Consider the following 22,131-nt stretch of genomic DNA (forward strand, 5'->3'; position numbering starts at 1 on the left):
AGTGGACTCTGCTAGTTCAGCCACACAGGTTGCTGACAGGTGTATTGGCAGTAGAATGGCCTTACTGAAGAGCTCAGTGACTTTAAGCATGGCACCGTCATAGGATTCTACATTTCCAGCAAGTCAGTTCATCAAATTTCTGCCCTGCTAGAGCTGCCCCGGGCAACTGTAAGTGCTGTTATTGTGGAAACGTCTAGGAGCAACTTCGGCTCAGCCACAAAGTGGTAGTCCACACAAGCTCTCAGAACGGGACCGTCGAGTGCTGAAGCGCGTAGGATGTGAAAATAGTCTGTCCTCTGTTGCAACATTCACTACTGCCCGAAATGCATAGTGCCAACTGTGAAGTTTGGTGGAGGAGGAATAATTGTCTGGGGCTGTTTTTCATGGTTTGGGCTAGGCCCCTTAGTTCCAGCGAAGGGACGTCTTCATGCTACAGCGTACAATGACATTCTAGACGATTCTGTGCTCACAATTTTGTGGCAACCATTTGGGGAAGTCCCTTTTAATGTTTAAGCATGACCATGCCCAGTGCACAAAGCAAGGTCCATACAGAAATGGTTTGTCGATCGGTGTGGAAGAACTTTTCTGGCATGCACAGAGTTCTGACTTCAACCCCATCGAACACCTTAGGGATGAATTGGAACGCTTACTGCGAGCTAGGCCTAATCACCAAACATTAGTGCCCGTGTAACAGTATAACTTTAGTCCGTCCCCTCGCCCATACCCGGGCTCGAACCAGGGACCCTCTGCACACAACAACTGACACCCACGAAGCATCATTAACCATCGCTCCACAAAAGCCGCGGCCCTTGCAGAGCAAGTGGAACCACTCAGAGCAAGTGACGTCACTGATTGAAACGCTATTAGCGCGCACCACCGCTAACTAGCAAGCCATTTCACATCGGTTACACTCACCCCCCTTTTGACCTCCTCCTTTTCCTCAGCAACCAGTGATCTGGGTCAACGGCATCAATGTAACAGGATAGCTTCCATCCCTCTCCTCGCCCCAACCAGGGACCCTCTGCACACATCAACAGTCACCCTCGAAGCATCGTTACCCTTTGCTCCACAAAAGCCACGGCCCTTGCAGAGCAAGGGGAACCACTACTTCAAGGTCTCAGAGCAAGTGACCTCACTGATTGAAACGCTATTAGCGTGCACTACCGCAAACTAGCTAGTCATTTCACATCGGTTACACCCGACCTCAATGCACTTGTGGCTGGAAGCAAGTCCCCGCAGCAATGTTCCAACATCTAGCGGAACACCTTCCCAGAAGCAGCAAAGGGGGATCAACTCCATATTAATGCCCATGATTTTCGAATGAGATATTCAACCTGCAGGTGTCCACATACTTTTGGTCATGTAGTGTATTTTTCTTTCTCTTAACCTTTATCGTCAACCTTGCCAGACTAGAGCCTATCCTTTTGATTGTGTTTTCTCTTGCCAGACTAGAGCCTATCCTTTTGATTGTGTTTTCTCTTGCCAGACTAGAGCCTATCCTTTTGATTGTGTTTTCTCTTGCCAGACTAGAGCCTATCCTTTTGATTGTGTTGTCTCTTGCCAGACTAGAGCCTATCCTTTTGATTGTGTTTTCTCTTGCCAGACTAGAGCCTATCCTTTTGATTGTGTTTTCTCTTGCCAGACTAGAGCCTATCCTTTTGATTGTGTTGTCTCTTGCCAGACTAGAGCCTATCCTTTTGATTGTGTTTTCTCTCGCCAGACTAGAGCCTATCCTTTTGATTGTGTTTTCTCTTGCCAAGAAGACCAATTGAGTTTTGCAGTGTAGAGCCCTTTAAGCACTTTTTAAGAGCCCTTAATGGTATTTGTAGTGAGAACCATGCCAGACTGAAATAGATCAGGAAGGTTAAGGAGGGTCATTTCAAGGCTGACCTGACAGAAGAGTGAGCAGTATGATGTGAAGTGGATAGGTTAAGCTACTGCCTAGACTATCCTCTCTGGAAGTAAGACAGGATCTTCACTCTTTTTTTGAAGGCAGATGTTTATTTTTAGTGATAATATTTGACACTACCAGCAACATGAAACAACATAAAAACCTACTAAATGTAATAACAATGAATATATCTAACAGTATTGGACTGGAGCAGACTGTTAGTTGGTGGTTGCTTATTGTTGACTTGGTTGATGTCATTTAACTACCTACAAAAATGCTTTGTTGATCCGTCTTCAAAGCTCTCTTCTACGATGAACAGTGTTGTTGCCATAGCTTTATTCAATGGCTGAGAAACCAACACGTTTCAGGGCAGACATCACATTCAATTCCCATGGACTCTGTTGATGTGAAAATATTTAGGAAACTACATGGTGTCATTGAATTGCCTGTCTAAGCCTCCCTCAATTCATAAAATACCAGTTGGAAAATGGTTAAAGACAAGGTCACATGTTGTTGTGGGACTCTAGCTAACGGCTATGAGCCGTTGTGTGTTAAGGTTTACATGATGTGGTTAGGCTATTTAAGTGTTTCCTAAAAGAGAGAAATTACATGCTCTGTAAATAAGTGATGTTGTGCTGTTGACAGGTTTTTCAGAGGGGTGCAAGGAACTGAAGTGTTTGCCAGAATGTTCTATCTTTCATTATTCTTCTCTAGTATTCATCCAAACAACTGTTCAAATCAGTAAGATAAAGTCAATAGCTCTATACATTTTTCAAGGGAATGTAGTTATGTATTCATGTGGCTTTAACTGCCAGGTTCAGTCTGAGTATTGCTCTGAAGTGAAACCATGAGCTTTATGCCAGATGAGAACTCTGGGTGGGGGGGGGGGGGGGGGGCTGTGTAGCTGCAGGCCTCTGCCTCACACGGTCATGGTCACATCGTCATGCTCTCACTCTCTCACACTCACACACAGCTGTCTTCTTGCTAGTGGTTTTCAATTCACTGGTATGGCTGTTGTCTGGGTTAGAGGCCACTAGGCCAATGCCCTTGCTGCAGCTGGCTGGCACTGGAACAGTCGTTTGTCACCTTCCAGGTACTCCATGTCATCATGGCCATTGTGCTTTCCACATGGCATCACAGTCAACTTGTGTAGCCTGGCCAGAAACCCAATGGCCTGTACCTGCACCTGTCAGGACTGGGAAGCAGGCCAAGCAGAGAGACGTATTCTGGAGCCGAAGCCTTTAGGAACTGGAGTTTGAAACTGGAATGTGTCCTGTGTGTTCTCATTCCAGCTAGCAGCTGCAGTGATGAGGCGAGCAGCTGCAGTGATGAGGCGAGCAGCTGCAGTGATGAGGCGAGCAGCTGCAGTGATGAGGCGAGCAGCTGCAGTGATGAGGCGAGCAGCTGCAGTGATGAGGCGAGCAGCTGCAGTTCTGCCCTCAAATGTTATATAGGATTGAGGTCAGGGCTTTGTGATGGCCAGTCCAACACCTTGACTTTGTTGTCCTTAAGCCATTTTGCCACAACTTTGGAAGTATGCTTTGGGTCATTGTCCATTTGGAAGACCCATTTGCAACCAAACTTTAACTTCTTGACTAATGTCTTGATGTTGCTTCAATATATCCTCATGATGCCATCTATTTTGTGAAGTGCACCTGTCCCTCGTGCAGCAAAGCACCCACACAACATGATACTGCCACCCCCGTGCTTCACGGTTGGGATGGTGTTCTTCAGCTTGCAAGCCTCCCCCGTTTTCCTCCAAACATAACGATGGTCATTATGGCCAAACAGTTCTATTTTTGTTTCATCAGACCAGAGGACATTTCTCCAAAAAGTTTTTTTTATGGCTGTTTTGGAGCAGTGGCTTCTTTCTTGCAGAGCGGTCTTTCAGGTTCTGTTGATATAGGACCCGTTTTTCTGTGGATATACATACTTTCGTACCTGTTTCCTCCAGCATCTTCACAAGGTCCTTTGCTGTTGTTCTGGGATTGATTTGCATTTCTCACACCAAAGTATGTTCATCTCTAGGAGACAGAACGCATCTCCTTCCTGAGAGGTATGATGGCTGCGTGGTCCCATGGTGTTTATACTTGCGTACTATTGTTTGTACAGATGAACGTGGTACCTTCAGGCGTTTGGAAATTGCTCCCAAGGATGAACCAGACTTGTGGAAGTCTACATTTTTTTTTCTGAGGTTACTTGTGTCATGCACAAAGTGGATGTCCTAACCAACTTGCCAAAACTATAGTTTGTGAACAAGAAATGTGTGGAGTGGTTGAAAAACAAGTTTTAATGACTCCAACCTAAGTGTATGTAAACTTCCGACTTAAACTGTATCTAGTACATGACAGAGTGTTGATTTCCCTCTCTTTAGGATAAAATCCATGCTGCTGTGTCACTGATGGGACTGTCCCACGTGGTGAAAGGACTTGAGGGACACAATGCAGCCTGTAGAATATTGTGTTTGTAAGTCATAGGACATGATCAAGTGAGCTGAAACTGAAAATAAATCAAATATGTAGGCTGTGTAATGCATTGAAAGTAATGTATTGAATAGTGTGTACATAGTACTCTATATGGATAATATGTACAGTACATTTTAAAGTATTCACACCCCCTTTTCCACATTTTTTTGTTGTGTTACAGCCTGAATTTAAAGTGGATTAAATATAGATGTTTTGTCACTGGCCTACACACAATACCCATAATATCAAAGGGTTGACTTGCTCCTCTCTTCCCTACTGTATTGAAATGAATTAAAATGAAATGCTGAAATGTCTTGAGTCAATAAGTAATCAACCCCTTTGTTATGGCAAGCCTAAATAAGTTCTGGAGTAGAAATTTGCTTAACAAGTTGCATGGACTCACTCTGTGCACATTAATGGTGTTTAGCATGAATTCTTAATGACTACCTCATCTCTGTACCCCACACATAAAATTATCTGTAAGGTTCCTCAGTCGCAGTGAATTTCAAACACCGATTCAACCACAAAGACCAGGGAGGTTTTCAAATGCCTTCACCTTTCAGCATTATAATAACCTATAACATAAGGCCACATCTACACTGGAGTTGCTTACCAAAAAGACGCTGAAAGTTCCTGAGTGGCTGAGTTACAGTTTATGAAAATCTATGGCAAGAACTGAAAAAGGGATGTCTAGCAATAATCAACAACTAGAGCTTGAAGAATTTTTAAAATAATAATGGGAACATGTTGCACAATCCATGTGTGGAAAGCTCTTAGACTCACCCAGAACACTCACAGCTGTAATCTCTTCTTAAGGTGCTTCTACAAAGTATTGACTCAGGGGTGTGAATACTTATGTAAATTAGAGATTTCTGTTTCAATGTCAGATTTGCAAACATTTCTAAACTTGTTTTCACTGTGTCATTATGATGTATTGTGTGTAGATGGATGAGAGGGAATAAAAGCTCATTCATGCTGTAACACAACAAAATGTGCAACACCTCTATGGGTATGAATACTTTCTGAAGGCACTGTATTTCAGCCTTTTTGAGGGAATTTTAAGTACACCTACAGCCTTGTAACACCTACATCCCACCTACACTATTGTCTACAGAACAGACTGGTAGTACTATTCTTTTGTGAGATCTTACTGTAGGGAAGTCAGTGGTCGCATTTTTTCAAAAGCAGACGTTCTTGAGCGTCTCAGGAATCCCTCTGTTTGGAAGAGTGTCCCAGGTTGCATCCCAAATGCACCCTATTCCCAATTTGTTGCACAACTTTTGACCAGAGCCCTATATCCCCTGGTCAAAAGTAGCACACTAAATCGGGATGGGGTGCTATTTGGGACCCTTCCCAAAGCAAGCTGTGTGTTCCAGGGAGATTGATGTGTGCTGTATGGAGATGTTTATGCCTAGGCAGGCAAGCAGCGAGGCAGGCAGGCAGAGAGGCAGGCTTGACGAACACCGACCCAGAAGCATAGTGTGGTCTGTATAATGACTCACTTCTGAGCTTGGCTCATCTAGTGCTTTAGCTCCTGCTGCCTCCAGCTGACATGGAGATAAAGTGGAGTGAAGAGGATCTCACGCAAGTTGAACCAGAAGAGGTGTGTGTGTGTGTGTGACTGTTTAGTTATTGACAGTGCTTGCTTACGCAGCGTGTTTCAGGAGGTCCAGGGGTGCTAAGTGTACATGCTGCTGTCATGTCTGGCACAGCCCTTCGTTGAGTGGCCGGTTCAGGAGCTGAGATTTATGCCTGATGCCTTTTACTTCCTGTTGTTGCTGTCCTTTCAAAAAGCTTTCACAACCTTCTTATGACTGCAGGGAAACAGTCTAAGCTGGTAGAACAGAAACATGAAAACCAAAACTGTTCTCTGTCCCTGAAAAGCCCCTCACAAGGGATTTTACCAGACATGACTAGTAATCAGACTACATGTATGCAGAACTACATAATAAAACCCACGGTTGGCCTGTCATTTGATATCTACACCTGACATCATAGGGGACTCCCTATTCATGTTTCCCTGCGTTGTAGCTGGGTTTGATCATGTTCCTCCTTGTGCATAATGTGCTAAATGTTGTGGGTGGAGAGTTGTGTGGGTGAGTGACCTCCTGGTTCTGTATAGGGGTTTGGTCTTGGAGAGAATGTGTCATTCAGTATCTGCAGGGCATATTCTACTCACTCACTGATCCAAGCTGACTGCCTTGCCTTTTTGATGTGGTTCTACTGCCTCCACTGACAGAGGAGAATCTACTTATCGTCGATCTGGGACTGTTGTGGTGTGGGTACGTTGACTGTGTGTAGCTGTTCCCCCTCTCTTTTTTTTGTTTTGAAAATGTCAGGGCAAAGATTACTGTAAGCAGTTTATGTAACCATGGCAACCCATGACTGAACGGACATGTTGGAGATGTGAGCTGTCAGTAGCCATCAGGTCGCAGATAGGAGCGAGAGGAGTAGGAGACTAGGGGATAGATTCCAAGTTTTTTGTTTCAGACCGGGAGAGGCTAAGCTGGTCCTAGATATGTGCCTGGCAGGCAGCCTTGGCTACATGGAGCGTCCAGAGACAGTGGGTTGAGAAGATGAGGGAGGCTGTAACCAATAAGTTGATAGATGAGGCTGGAGATGGCCTCTGTCATGCTCCTTCTCTAGTTACCCTCCAGCAGGCCTGTCTGGGGTCAGAGGCTCCTCTCCTCTCTGGGTGAAACCTTACATCTGTGTTTAATGCTGCTGCCTACCGACACAGACCTCCTGACCCAACACACACACACACGTAATTCAGCGTCGCCCACTGTGTTTATGTATTGGAGAGAATCCAGATGCCGTGCTAATGAGATACATGTGAAGTTGATAAATCACCAAGTAAACCAGGCAGCAGGGACACACCACCTAACTTCTGCAACGGTGTGTGTGTGTCTTTTGATTGTACATAGTAGGTTTGCATGTGATACCCAGGCACTAAAGCACTGGCATACTGTCTCTCTACCACACATACAGCCCTGGTCCTCACACTGACCACCCTTTGGTGTTTCTTAGGACTTTTAGTTCACAATTCTGTACACAAGCACAAGTAGGCCTGTGTCTACACACTGCATCAAACTAACATGGACCATCCTGTTTAGTCTGAGAAACTCATGTATGTTTCTGTAATCATTCATGTGGGGACTGGCTGCATGGAGAAGATGGTCTGACATCACTAACCTATTTAATATCCACAGGCGCTCCATGTAAAATGGATGGATCATAGTCTGCTACATGCTCCGGGAATGCATTAGAACTTTTAGCCTCAGTTTATCAAGAAGATATTTAAGAAGCCTGCTGCGTCTCACTGTTAGCTTCGCACCAGATGTTGCTCTCTGAGTCGTTTTTTTACCACATCTTTCTCCCCAAACAAATCCATCTCACTTGCAGCAGGCTAATTTGAGTTCATCTGAGTTCCTCATGGTTGAATTTAGAATTGGCCGTAGGGATTAAATTTTTGCCAAATGGAACTTGATCAAATCTGAGGTAGATGTGATTCCAGTCAAACCTTCATTGTGTTAACCTGAGGCCATGTGCTGTTGTAGAGTCAGCCTGACGGTCATAAGATGAGGCTATATTGTATTGGTGGACACACACACACAGTATTGTATTTGTACCACATTGATGTAATCTGTCCATGTATTGAATGTCCATCCCAGTGGCCCTCCAGTATTGTAATCTCCTATTGGATTGGAGACCATGTTACAGTAACCAGGCCTGGGGATTCCCAGCAGGACCAGGCTCATTCATTGATCTATTGAATTACATGGCCTCTCTCTATATATACTCTATCCTCCTTTCTCTCCCTATTTCTCTCTCTCCATCCTTCTCTCTCTCGCCATCCTTCTCTCTCTATCTTTCTCTCGCTCTCTCCCTCTTTCCATGCTCTAACCCTTTTTCTATGTCCATCCCTCTCCTCTGTCCATCCCTCTCCTCTGTCCATCCCTCTCCCCTGTCCATCCCTCTCCCCTGTCCATCCCTCTCCCCTGTCCATCCCTCTCCCCTGTCCATCCCTCTCCTCTGTCCATCCCTCTCCTCTGTCCATCCCTCTCCTCTGTCCATCCCTCTCCTCTGTCTATCCCTCTCCTCTGTCCATCCCTCTCCTCTGTCCATCCCTCTCCTCTGTCCATCCCTCTCCCCTGTCCATCCCTCTCCCCTGTCCATCCCTCTCCTCTGTCCATCCCTCTCCTCTGTCCATCCCTCTCCTCTGTCCATCCCTCTCCCCTGTCCATCCCTCTCCCCTGTCCATCCCTCTCCCCTGTCCATCCCTCTCCCCTGTCCATCCCTCTCTCACTATTGCTAAAGGAAGTGGTTCAGAATTCACCTTGGGTTGTTTTCCCTACAATGTTTTGTTGTTGACCTGACGTATGCTTTCAGATGATACTATTCTGCTCTCCTTCATTAGACATTGAGATGTATGATAAAGGAGAATCAGGTGTGAGGCTGTGTGCGTACAAGAGGCTCTTTCTCCTCTCTCTATCAGACCGCTTGGCTGGAGGTGACCTTGGTACTGCTGAACAGGCAGAGGTGTTTGCCTTTGTACCCGTCTCTGCCTGCCTGCCTTGGGTGGCTGCAGCCCCTATTGACTGGTGTTAATCGAATGGATGTGGTCTGGAGGACAGGACAAATGACAGGTGGCTATAGAGGGGATGTCACAGTAGCAGGAAGTCAGACATGGATATGGGGTCATCTGGCTTAGCCTGCTCACAATTGACCATAAACACCACCCCATTTACTTGCCTACTGAGAACCTAATAATCTGAACATGATCATGAAAAGCTATGCCATTATTCTACCTTGTCATTTCACTGTACATTGTAGTTTCTATATCCCTTTCTCCCACAGTGAGTTTGCTTTTCAGTGTACTGGAAGGTGTTTCAAAACCCGACGAGATCTCAGCAAATCCTTCCTCGTCTGAGGGAGAGAATAGGAAGGATGGCAGGCTGGTGTGGTAATCCATGTTTGATAGCAGGGCATCCTCTCGTTAGCCTGCAGTCATCTCATGCCAAGCATATTCTTATAAGAATTATTTGTATTTATTATTGCAACAATCAAGACCTACTTGTGTAAATGATGAGTGATGGTTTGGTTGTTACTAAGAACATTGTCAGTCCCGTTTGATGCCAGATTTTTAAGGCTCCCTCTGCAGCCTAATAAAGAGAGAGATGTTTCAGTTTATTGCTAGTGAAGAAAAGAGCCAAAGGTTTTTTCTCAAGGCTAGGAAGTGTTCACAGCTGAACCTGACCTGTAAAATCGCCCACTCTTGCTGCGGGCAATTCCCTGATCCACCTCTACGCAGACGACACCATTCTGTATACTTCCAGCCCTTCCTTGGACACGGGGCTATCTAACCTCCAAACGAGCTTCAACGCCATACAACACTCCTTCCGTGGCCTCCAACTGCTCTTAAACGCTAGTAAAACCAAATGCATGCTTTTCAACCGTTCGCTGTCTGCATCCGCATGCCCGACTAGCATCACCACCCTTGATGGTTCCGACCTAGAATATGTGGACATCTATAAGTACCTAGGTGTCTGGCTAGACTGTAAACGCTCCTTCCAGACTCATATCAAACATCTCCAATCTAAAATCAAATCTAGAGTCGGCTTTCTATTCCGCAACAAAGCCTCCTTCACTCACGCCACCCGTAGCAGGCGCTCCAGCAGGTGTATCTCACTGATCATCCCTAAAGCCAACACCTCATTTGGCCGCCTTTCGTTCCAGTTCTCTGCTGCCTGTGACTGGAACGAATTGCAAAAATCGCTGAAGTTGGAGACTTTTATCTCCCTCACCAACTTCAAACATCTGCTATCTGAGCAGCTAACCGATCGCTGCAGCTGTACATAGCCCACCCAATTTACCTACCTCATCCCCATACTGTTTTTATTTATTTACTTTTCTGCTCTTTTGCACACCAGTATCTCTACCTGTACATGACCATCTGATCATTTATCACTCCAGTGTTAATCTCAAAATTGTGATTATTCGCCTACCTCCTCATGCCTTTTGCACACAATGTATATAGACTCTTTATTTCTTTTTTTCTACTGTGTTATTGACTTGTTTATTGTTTACTCCATGTGTAACTCTGTGTTGTTGTCTGTTCACACTGCTATGCTTTATCTTAGCCAGGTTGCAGTTGTAAATTAGAACTTGTTCTCAACTAGCCTACCTGGTTAAATAAAGGTGAAATAAATCAAATAAAATAAACTGTATTTGTCACATGACTTTACCGTGAAATACTTAGTTACAAACCCTTAACCAACAATGCAGTTTTAGGCAAAATATTTACTAAATAAACTAAAGTAAGAAATAAAAGAGCAACAATAAATAACAATAACAAGGCTATATAGGGCAGAGGTCGACCGATTATCATTTTAACGCCGATACCAATTATTGGAGGCCCAAATAAAGCCGCTACCGATTAATCAGACGATTTTTATATATATATATATATATATGTGTGTGTGTGTGTGTGTGTGTGTGTAATAATGACAATTACAACAATACTGAATGAACACTTATTTTAACTTAATATAATACATTAATAAAATCAATTTAGTCTCAAATAAATAATGAAACATGTTCAATTTGATTTAAATAATGCAAAAACAAAGTGTTGGAGAAGGAAGTAAAAGTGAGTACCAGGCGGTAATACGGACACCGTAACAGCGCTAGTCCTATAGATTGTTGGAGAGTGATTTCCTAACTTGAGCAGGTTGTTCTGGTCAGTCCGACAGGTTGTATATGAGGTAGGAAATCCTCCCCTTACGCTGTCAAATCAAATTTGAATTGTCACACACACATTTTTAGCAGATGTTATTGCAGGTGTAGTGAAATGGTTGTAGGTATATGTCTAGGTATATAGACTGTTGATTAGACTTGAACCCTCTGAGTGTGTACCAACCAGGTGCAGTTATTTCTCCTTGTCTGAGTAATATGCAGGATATGTTTTCTGTCGTCTCCGAGTGGCACATGGCTTATTTCTGTCTGTCTGGGTTACAGATGAATTGAGTTTCAGGTTGTTTGAGTGTCTGCCCGCTCAGTGAGACAGACAGATGGCAGTGTTCTTCTCACGTTGTTTAAATCCAGATACAGACGTGACTTCAGCTTTGACCCCATTCGTTTTCCCCAGACAACAGATGGACTGTATTTGAGAACTTGTGAATTTGTCATCGGCTCTAACTCACCAGAATTAATTCTGTGAAATATTACTAATGTGGTGCGGTCACGTCTGTGTCTTGGCTTCATGGAAAATAACTAAGTAGTTGTATATCCTTTGTTCTCATCCACATCTTATACTGATCTCACCCTCCATTCTCCCAGGTGTAGACATAGCCCCCACACTGCCGGCCAAGATGGTGGCCCTGTCCCTGAAGATCTGCGTCTGCCAGTGCAACCTGGTGAAGACCATGCAGTTTGAGCCGTCCACGGCCGTCTACGACGCCTGCAGAATCATCAGAGAGAGGGTTCCCGAAGCCCAGACTGGACAAGGTACACTCACAAGACACAGACATACAAGCGACACAGGCCACGTTCAAATTCCTTTATAGACCATCCTTCCTTAAATGGTTAAAGCAAGGGCACCACTTGGCTTTCATCTGTACAGTCATGTCTTAGCACTGAGTACTTCAAGGAAGGGAGAATTTGGAAGAATTAGAATGGTACATGCCTCTGAACACTAGAAACAAGGGCTTTGAAATGCATCATTCATCCTATTGCTAATGGTAACTTCTATTCCTATTGTCTTCCAGCCTCAGACTACGGTCTGTTCCTTTCTGATGAGGACCCCAGGAAAGGCATCTGGCTGGAGTCAGGAAGAACTCTGGATTATTACATGCTGCGGAATGGGGTAAAAACCTACCTAAAGCATACCTTCTGTAACCCTTAGTAATCTGACCAGTCCTATACTGTAGTGAGGGTTCTCTACTGTAGCGAAGGTTCTTTGTAGTTGTTGCCATGGAGAAAGTATTTAAAGTATAAGATGAATGGTGGTGTTGGTGAATAATGTTGATGGATCACATACCGTAACACATACACACTAACACTATTCTTGATTGAAGTCGGTCCTCAAAGATCACACTCATCAAACATGTGTTCATAGGGTGTGTTTTCCATTGGTATTTCCTTTCTAGACAAATGCTGTGTTTTTAATGCAGGGTGAAGTACCAGACCTGTTGGAATGACAGAGTATGTAGTTCAGAGGAAAACCTTTTTCATATTTCTGTGTATGAGAAATGAGAGAGTTGTGGGGAAGGAATAGGCAACCATTAAATTAGATTTTCTGCCCTCTGATCATCCCTCTCTCCTTCGACTGGCTAAATGTTTGATCACTCGCTCAACTTTTCGCCACAGTCACAGTTTATCTTTTGCTCTCCCTCCCTCTCAGGATATCCTTGATTACAAGAAGAAACAGAGGCCATTGAAGATCAAGATGCTGGATGGAGCTGTGAAAACCATCATGGTGGACGACTCCAAAACAGTGGGAGAGCTGCTAGTGACGATATGCAGTAGAATAGGTGAGTGGTCCATTATTTGTAAAAACATCTATCATAGGAAAGCTTGTGAGTTGAGATTGTCTCAAAGTGATGATTTGCAGTAGAATGTGAGTCTGCTTCCTTTTGTACTGCAATTAATTCCCCTTAACAATTAACCCGGATTACATGATTTGTTTTAACACCTGTCATAGGAGAGCCAGTGGTTTGAGGTTGTCTGAAAGCTTTCCCCTGTGATTTCAGGAATCACCAACTACGAGGAGTACTCTCTGATCCAGGAGGTAATGGAGGAGAAGAAGGAAGATGGGACGGGCACCCTGAAGAAAGACAGGACTCTGCTCCGAGACGAGAGGAAGATGGAGAAACTCAAAGCCAAGCTTCACACAGACGACGACTGTGAGTTTAGGCCAACTTGACGTATTATTTTTAACTCCTAGTGAAGCGTAGGGCCTCAGTTGAGGCTTAACATCTTTAGCAGACGCTCTTATCCAGAGAAATTGGGTGTTAAGTGCCTTGCTCAAGGGCACATCAACAGAATGTTCACCTTGGGGATTCGAACCAGCGACCTTTCAGTTACTGGCCAATGCTCTTAACCATGAGGCTACCTACCATCTCTACAAATTGCCACTAGTTCTGGGAACATGTTGATGCTGAAGCCAATTTAATTTCCCTTATGGTCATTTAAAAAAATAATTGAACCAAGTTGATCATTTGAGCCAAATATGTTTTGAATAAAGTTATCAGTAACAGGATTATTTAGTTAGCTAACTTGCATCTGCTATCCTTAAGTGTTGCTGTCATCTGTTCTGAAAATACGTGTTGATACATATGCCTGTTTCATAAGAGTTAGAAGCAGCATTATTTCCCGGTTATTGAATTGACATACATTTTTGGTTAAGGTATTATTTTAAGGTTGAGTTGGATACTGTGGTTGCACATCAAATTGTATGTTCCTCCTTTTTCCTGAGCGGTGGTGTCCATTTCTCATGTGCTGTAGGCAATAGACGTCTGTCTTGGCCTGCTGTGAAGTGTTCCAAGGCCATGGACAGGGCAGCTCCTCTCCAGCCTCTAGATATTGGCACATCCATCAAACTGATGGGCAGCTTTACACCACTATTGACATTATCACTACCCCCTTTCAGGGGAACACTGACGCCAACATGGATTTTGGTTTTACAAAATATTGAGTTACCCCTTGGGTTGACTATAATGGAAAGAATTATGGTTAGATTTTTAAGTTTATTGAGAATGTCAGAATCTGTGCATTTACGAGTTAATATCAATGTGTGTGTGTTTAGTGAACTGGCTTGACCACAGCAGAACGTTCCGTGAGCAGGGGGTGGAGGAGACCGAAACTCTTCTGCTCAGGAGGAAGTTCTTCTACTCAGACCAGAACGTGGACTCACGAGACCCGGTCCAGCTCAACCTGCTCTACGTCCAGGTCTGACCCTCACCGCGGTCTCTCCCCTCCTTCTGCTTTTAACACATCTCTGTCCTTTCCACTTCCCTCTCTCCTACTCTTTCTTACTCTCTCTTTTCATCCTTCCCTCCTCAATAACTCTTTCACTCTCCCTCACTCTCTCCCGCCCCTCTTCTTCCCTCTTTCCTCTCCCATGCCTTCTCCTCTGTTGAACTTGCCCTGCATAGTAGTCAGCAATTAAGCTCTTCACCAGAAACATGCTTCATGGATGAATGTTGATGGATAGAGAACATCTGTTATTCCATATTTTTTGTTGCCTTTTATAAGAATAATTGAACACACACAGACAGAGCTGGTGCTTCACACTCTGATGTGCCTCATTATCACCACCACAATGATTACTGCCTCAAGGTGTGTGTACGCATGTATATTTTCCTGCATTTCTAAATCATTTGTCAGTGCATTTGCAACGTATTGTATTTTGATGTATGCAGCTGGCATATTGCATTTGTGTCATTGTCAAGTCATGGTGGGACTGGGACCCTATTCCCTTGTCTGCTGACAGTGTCCTCTTTTGTGTGACATTTGGTCCCAGGGGTCCTGCCTAGTCTTTAACACACCTCTCCTCTTCCTCATAAGGACTAAAGCACCACTTCCATTGCTAGTCATGTTGTGCTGTCTGTGTGTAATTACCTGTTGTTGTAGTGTATGTAAATGGCTGTGAGAGATGGTTCAGCCAGATAAAGGATCTGGTTCAATAAGTAGGTATATGAGACTCAGCAGGCTCTCTGTTCTGGGCTCATTATTCTCTGTATGAGAGTTGTCTCGATCAGGCTGATTGGCTGTACAACATTAAGGGATCAGGGTTGAGATGAGGTCATTAGAGGTACTAGTGTTAGACGTCTTTTGTTTTGAAATGTCACCATGGTTGTGGTCAGTTCCATCATTTCAGGAAGTTAATTGTTTCCCAGTCAAGAATGTAAAGAAACTGGAGTCAGCCGCTCCATATTACTAGTGATATATTGGGTTTCATCTTCATCTCTTACCATTCCAGAATGAAAACATCCGTGGAGAACTTTGAGTGGCTCGCGTCTCTTATGACGGTGGTTATATTAAATGTGTGTGTGTTTATCTCTCTCCCAGGCACGAGATGACATCCTAAATGGTTCTCACCCTGTGTCCTTCGACAAGGCCTGTGAGTTTGCAGGGATTCAGGCTCAGATCCAGTTTGGACCGCACATAGAACACAAACACAAGCCTGGATTCCTAGAGTAAGCGTCACTTCCTTCTGAAGACTACTTTAACTTTACATAAGGCGAAGGGAAAGTGGGATACCTGGTTAGTTGTACAACTGAATGCATTCAACTGAAATGTGTCTTCTGCCTTTAACCCGACCCCTCTGAATCAGGGGAAGGATGATGATGAACATGGTGATGATGATTTTTATCATGAAGGTGATGCTATTCAATACAATGAAGACATATTGCTGGAAGGAATGTATTACTTCAGGGTACTGATAGAAATCTGTTATTTGTTTTCATAATACAACAATTCCTCACCATATTAAATGGGGTTTTGTTGTTTTAAACCAGCAGACTTTTCATGGTTTTATGTATGAACTCTCAACCTGTACCTATAATCTATTTTAGCCTCAAGGAGTTTCTACCTAAAGAATATATCAAGCAGCGAGGGAATGAAAAGAAAATCTTTCAGGTTGGTCCAGTTTGTTTATGAATCTTATAGAAGTAGATATTGGGGCGGCAGGTAGCCTAGTGGTTAGAGTGTTGGGCCAGTAACCAAAAGGTTGCTAGATTGTTCTGCCCCTGAACAAGGAAGTTAACCCACTGTTCCTAGGCCGTCATTGTACCTAAGAATTTGTTCTTAACCGACTTGTCTAGTTAAATAAAATAGCAACATTTTTATTTTTTATCTTCAATTAATTTACTCGTTTCTGAATTAATAGGGCTGTTCTTATGCACGACACAACGCAGAGCACCCCATCGTGCCTTACTGCTTTAATATATTCTCTTCTATTTTCAAACTCTCAGGACCACAAGAACTGTGGTGAGATGACAGAGATAGAAGCTAAAGTAAAGTACGTGAAGCTAGCCAGGTCCCTAAGGACATACGGAGTGTCTTTCTTCCTGGTGAAGGTAAGATTGTGTGTGTGTGTGAAGCACTAGCAGGTGCAGAAATGAGTGGGTTACAGCTGAATATCAGTAGCTCTTCATGTTGTTGCAACACCAAGGCCTCGTTGCACTCTTTCATATCAGAGGAATGTCTTCTCTTTGGAGTGGACAGAATCCAATCCCACCTGAGCATTAGGTTTAAGACCAACCAGATGACTGAAATATGCTCATCTGGCTTCTACCAAACTACACGTTTCCTAGCCTGGTCCCTGATCTATTTGAGTTGGCTAATACAGTACAAATAAGACCAAGTACCAGGCTAGAAAAACTGACCGCATCATTATTCAGACTCCAGAGTCACACTTTCCTAGTTAAGATATAGCAGAGCAACACAGGGCAGTGTGGTAATGATTTGAATGAATTAGACTGAGGAAATATTGCACGTTTCATAGTTTTTGGCGCACCCATTAATCTTATGTAGATATGAGCTAAATAAAACTGTTAGACACATTTCTTACAAATGCTTCATATCTGGATATAGACGTTAAAGCAATACATAGAAGTGATGAACAATAAACCTTTTGATTCAAACACATCCCACAGTGGTTTATGAGAAGGTAATATGAAGTCATAGTTGATGGATTTAAATGACTCTGGTTAAGGTGGTAGAACTGTAGCACAGCAGTGAACACTAACTTACTCCCATCATCATCACCTCTGTGAGGTTCATTGTGTTCCTGGAAAGTAACCGTGTGCCTGCAGCCTGTGCACTGGAGTGTGGCGTAATGATTACTTCCCTGTGAGCAGGGAGAGAGCGCGAGGGGGGGAGACAGAGCAAGCACCTGGAGAGTTAACTAGTGGTTTCTGGCTGCACCTCTGGCAGGGTCTGTCCTTTTACTGCAGCCCCCACAGGGAGATAGGAGGGGCCTCCCCTGGCCCTCACCCCCTCCAGCTCCCCTGGTCCCCCCTGCCCGTCACCCCTCCAGTTCACCTGCTCCCCCAGCCCTCATCCCTCCAGTTCCCCTGTTAACCCCAGCCCTGTGGCCCTCAACCCTCCAGTTCCCGTTAACCCCAGCCCCCCGGTCCTGACCCCTCCAGTTCCCGTTAAACCCAGCCCCCCGGTCCTGACCCCTCCAGTTCCCCTGTTAACCCCAGCCCCCCGGTCCTGACCCCTCCAGTTCCCCTGGCTCCCCTGGCCCTCACCCCTGCAGAGCCCATAGATACCCACTCCACCAGCAAGGCAGTGTTGAGCAACTCTTAAACACTCCTCACCTCTGTCCCTGAGTCACTCCCAATCAACTCTCCTCTCTCCCTCTGATCATTCAGAAAAGCCACATGAGACAGAGGGAGAAGGATGCCAGTCCATGATTCTTGATGGATTAGACATATTAAGGACTATCTTAACCGTTCATGTGAATATTAAGTTTATTGAGGTTTTGGTTGCTTATTTCACTCTGTTCTCTAATGAAGCTTTATTGCTTTTTATTTTCCATTGTTTTCTATTGACTGTTTGTTTGTATTAGAAGATTAATAGTATGAATTTGTTGCGTATTTTCCACTGTTCTTTGAGTGTTAGTTGTTGCTTATTCTCCCATTGTTCCCCAATAAGGTTTTGTTGCTTATTCTTCATCATTCTCCAATAGGCTTTTGTTGCTTAATATTTCCCATTGTTCTGTCACACTGTTTTATAGGAGAAGATGAAGAGTAAGAATAAGCTGGTCCCCAGGCTGTTGGGGATAACCAAAGAGTCAGTGATGAGGGTGGAGGAGAAGACCAAAGACGTGGTGCAGGAGTGGCCCCTCACCACTGTAAAGAGATGGGCCGCCTCGCCCAAGAGCTTCACCCTGGTGAGAACCCCAGCGTGTGTGTGTGTGTGTGTGTGTGTGTGTGTCTGTCTGGTAGGACTCCCTTCCTCAGTGCTGCCGCCTCCACTTCCTATAGTCCACTAGAAGACTGACAGGGTCCACAGAGACCTCTTGTATATTTTATACGCAAACACCAATCCATTATCTGCCCACTAACATGTATGTCTGTTGTGCTGTATTTCTTAGGTAGATTACACATAGACTCTCAGTAAATGAAATGTTCATCTGAATGTTTCTCTTCTCATAAACAATTAGTATGAAGACTCTTCTCTTCACTCATTCAATTCTTCAACCTAATATATTGAACAAACCTCCCTTTGTATTGCCTGCCAATGACTGCCCTTTGTGACTTTACTAAGAGTCAGTGACTAAAGAAATGCCTAATCTAGAACATCTCTTTTTGTAGACATGCAATCTTTACCAACACTCAATTGAATTAATCTTCTCTGTGTTGGTACAGTTCAGGAATGTTCCCTCTGTGTCCCAAATGTTCCCTCTGCACCATATTCCCTTTAAAGTGCTCTACTTTTGACCGGAGGGAATAGGGTGCCATCTGGCATGCAACCTCTGTACCTTGATACTGAAGCTGTTGATGTTAAGCTGTACCTTTTGGTGAATGCTTTGAAATGTATTCCTAGAAGTTTATTCAACCAATCATGCGTATTCCTTTGTGGGGATCCTTTCTTCCATTTTCAAACCCCTGTTGGCAGGGTCAGATCAGTTCCATATTCTAAAAGATAAGGAATATAGAAGGATATTCTATGGAATGTCTCCTGATATTTAATGTCCGAAGTGATTTTCTTCCTTCCCCACACAGATTCTTCCATGTGAAGTGTGCCTTTATATGACAATAACTGTAATTGGTTTAATCTGACAGTGGCTACAGCCTGCTAGCAGTTTGATGTCTAGGCTCCAGCAGCTCAATGTCTGGCGTCTGTTATAAATAACTTATTCCATACGTTCACATGAATCCCCACACACTGAGCCAAGTCCTCTATGTAAACTCATTCCATACGTTCACATGAATCCCCACACACTGAGCCGAGTCCTCTATGTAAACTCATTCCATACGTTCACATGAATCCCCACACACTGAGCCAAGTCCTCTATGTAAACTCATTCCATACGTTCACATGAATCCCCACACACTGAGCCAAGTCCTCTATGTAAACTCATTCCATACGTTCACATGAATCCCCACACACTGAGCCAAGTCCTCTATGTAAACTCATTCCATACGTTCACATGAATCCCCACACACTGAGCCAAGTCCTCTATGTAAACAAATTACAAGCGAAGCCACTGCAGTGGTTGGGATCTTGCTTTCAATGTTATTTCAGTGTGAGATGCAGCATTTGTCATGAACAACTGTGTTATTCCAGTGTGAGATGCAGCATTTGGCGTTGCTGGCCTGTGTTTGACTGTTGTAGGATTTGCTATGAAGCCGTGTGTGTTTGCCTCTGGTAGGGATGTATAGGATTTGGTATGAAGCCGTGTGTGTTTGCCTCTGGTAGGGATGTATAGGATTTGGTATGAAGCCGTGTGTGTTTGCCTCTGGTAGGGATGTATAGGATTTGGTATGAAGCCGTGTGTGTTTGCCTCTGGTAGGGATGTATAGGATTTGGTATGAAGCCGTGTGTGTTTGCCTCTGGTAGGGATGTATAGGATTTGGTATGAAGCCGTGTGTGTTTGCCTCTGGTAGGGATGTATAGGATTTGGTATGAAGCCGTGTGTGTTTGCCTCTGGTAGGGATGTATAGGATTTGGTATGAAGCCGTGTGTGTTTGCCTCTGGTAGGGATGTATAGGATTTGGTATGAAGCCGTGTGTGTTTGCCTCTGGTAGGGATGTATAGGATTTGGTATGAAGCCGTGTGTGTTTGCCTCTGGTAGGGATGTATAGGATTTGGTATGAAGCCGTGTGTGTTTGCCTCTGGTAGGGATGTATAGGATTTGGTATGAAGCCGTGTGTGTTTGCCTCTGGTAGGGATGTATAGGATTTGGTATGAAGCCGTGTGTGTTTGCCTCTGGTAGGGATGTATAGGATTTGCTATGAAGCTGTGTGTGTTTGCCTCGGGTAGGGATGTATAGGATTTGGTATGAAGCCGTGTGTGTTTGCCTCGGGTAGGGATGTATAGGATTTGGTATGAAGCCGTGTGTGTTTGCCTCTGGTAGGGATGTATAGGATTTGGTATGAAGCCGTGTGTGTTTGCCTCTGGTAGGGATGTATAGGATTTGGTATGAAGCCGTGTGTGTTTGCCTCTGGTAGGGATGTATAGGATTTGGTATGAAGCCGTGTGTGTTTGCCTCTGGTAGGGATGTATAGGATTTGGTATGAAGCCGTGTGTGTTTGCCTCTGGTAGGGATGTATAGGATTTGGTATGAAGCCGTGTGTGTTTGCCTCTGGTAGGGATGTATAGGATTTGGTATGAAGCCGTGTGTGTTTGCCTCTGGTAGGGATGTATAGGATTTGGTATGAAGCCGTGTGTGTTTGCCTCTGGTAGGGATGTATAGGATTTGGTATGAAGCCGTGTGTGTTTGCCTCTGGTAGGGATGTATAGGATTTGCTATGAAACCGTGTGTGTTTGCCTCTGGTAGGGATGTATAGGATTTGGTATGAAGCCGTGTGTGTTTGCCTCGGGTAGGGATGTATAGGATTTGGTATGAAGCCGTGTGTGTTTGCCTCTGGTAGGGATGTATAGGATTTGGTATGAAGCCGTGTGTGTTTGCCTCTGGTAGGGATGTATAGGATTTGGTATGAAGCCGTGTGTGTTTGCCTCTGGTAGGGATGTATAGGATTTGGTATGAAGCCGTGTGTGTTTGCCTCTGGTAGGGATGTATAGGATTTGGTATGAAGCCGTGTGTGTTTGCCTCTGGTAGGGATGTATAGGATTTGGTATGAAGCCGTGCGTGTTTGCCTCTGGTAGGGATGTATAGGATTTGGTATGAAGCCGTGTGTGTTTGCCTCTGGTAGGGATGTATAGGATTTGGTATGAAGCCGTGTGTGTTTGCCTCTGGTAGGGATGTATAGGATTTGGTATGAAGCCGTGTGTGTTTGCCTCGGGTAGGGATGTATAGGATTTGGTATGAAGCCGTGTGTGTTTGCCTCTGGTAGGGATGTATAGGATTTGGTATGAAGCCGTGTGTGTTTGCCTCTGGTAGGGATGTATAGGATTTGGTATGAAGCCGTGTGTGTTTGCCTCTGGTAGGGATGTATAGGATTTGGTATCATCCTCTGTTTGTCTGTCTGTTGTGGGCTTTTGTAATAGTCCGGTATAAAATGCTATATTTGGTATGGACCTCTGCTGTAGGATTTTGGGGAGTACCAGGAGAGCTACTACTCAGTCCAGACCACTGAGGGAGAACAAATCTCTCAGCTCATCGCTGGATACATCGACATCATCCTCAAAAAGGTGAGTGTAGGAAACCCTTTCCCATCGCAGCTAGATTATCCACTTGTTAAAGTGAGGGACACTGCTTCTAGAAAACATCAATACTCCCATGCATGTCCAAATAGTTATGCCTAAACCTACCTGCCAATCACAATATGTGTTGCCTTTTAGAGATGGAATAGCCATTGTCACCTTTGTGAACCAAATGTCACTTTGTGAATTTCTCTCTCTTTCTCTCTGTCTCTGTAGAAGCAAAGTAAAGACCGTTTTGGTTTAGAAGGAGATGAAGAATCCACCATGCTGGAAGAATCCGTCTCCCCTAAGAAGTATGTGAACTGTTATATAATGCTCAGCAACACACACTAGTAGTGTCGTACAGACCAGGGTTGTGTTCATTAGGGCATGCAACAGAAAACATTTAAAAATGAAAAAGAGAGTTTATTATTGGAGAGATCCAGGTAG

The 22,131-nt window shown here is 44.2% G+C and overlaps 1 protein-coding gene across 1 annotated transcript in view; it reads left to right on the top strand.

The window, feature by feature from the left end:
- LOC139411623 (talin-2-like) overlaps positions 1–22,131 on the top strand; it is a 125,793-nt gene that overhangs the window by 34,084 nt on the left and 69,578 nt on the right. The window contains exons 2-12 of the mRNA XM_071158213.1: positions 11,698–11,865; positions 12,126–12,223; positions 12,761–12,890; positions 13,110–13,262; positions 14,165–14,307; positions 15,430–15,557; positions 15,936–15,999; positions 16,335–16,439; positions 18,107–18,262; positions 21,589–21,690; positions 21,919–21,995. Of these exons, the coding sequence (XP_071014314.1) occupies positions 11,730–11,865; positions 12,126–12,223; positions 12,761–12,890; positions 13,110–13,262; positions 14,165–14,307; positions 15,430–15,557; positions 15,936–15,999; positions 16,335–16,439; positions 18,107–18,262; positions 21,589–21,690; positions 21,919–21,995 (1,292 nt within the window). The 5' untranslated portion in view covers positions 11,698–11,729. The remainder of the gene's footprint in view (positions 1–11,697; positions 11,866–12,125; positions 12,224–12,760; positions 12,891–13,109; positions 13,263–14,164; positions 14,308–15,429; positions 15,558–15,935; positions 16,000–16,334; positions 16,440–18,106; positions 18,263–21,588; positions 21,691–21,918; positions 21,996–22,131) is intronic.

The sequence above is a fragment of the Oncorhynchus clarkii genome, chromosome 6, assembly GCF_045791955.1.
Source record: "Oncorhynchus clarkii lewisi isolate Uvic-CL-2024 chromosome 6, UVic_Ocla_1.0, whole genome shotgun sequence".
NCBI lineage: Eukaryota > Metazoa > Chordata > Actinopteri > Salmoniformes > Salmonidae > Oncorhynchus > Oncorhynchus clarkii.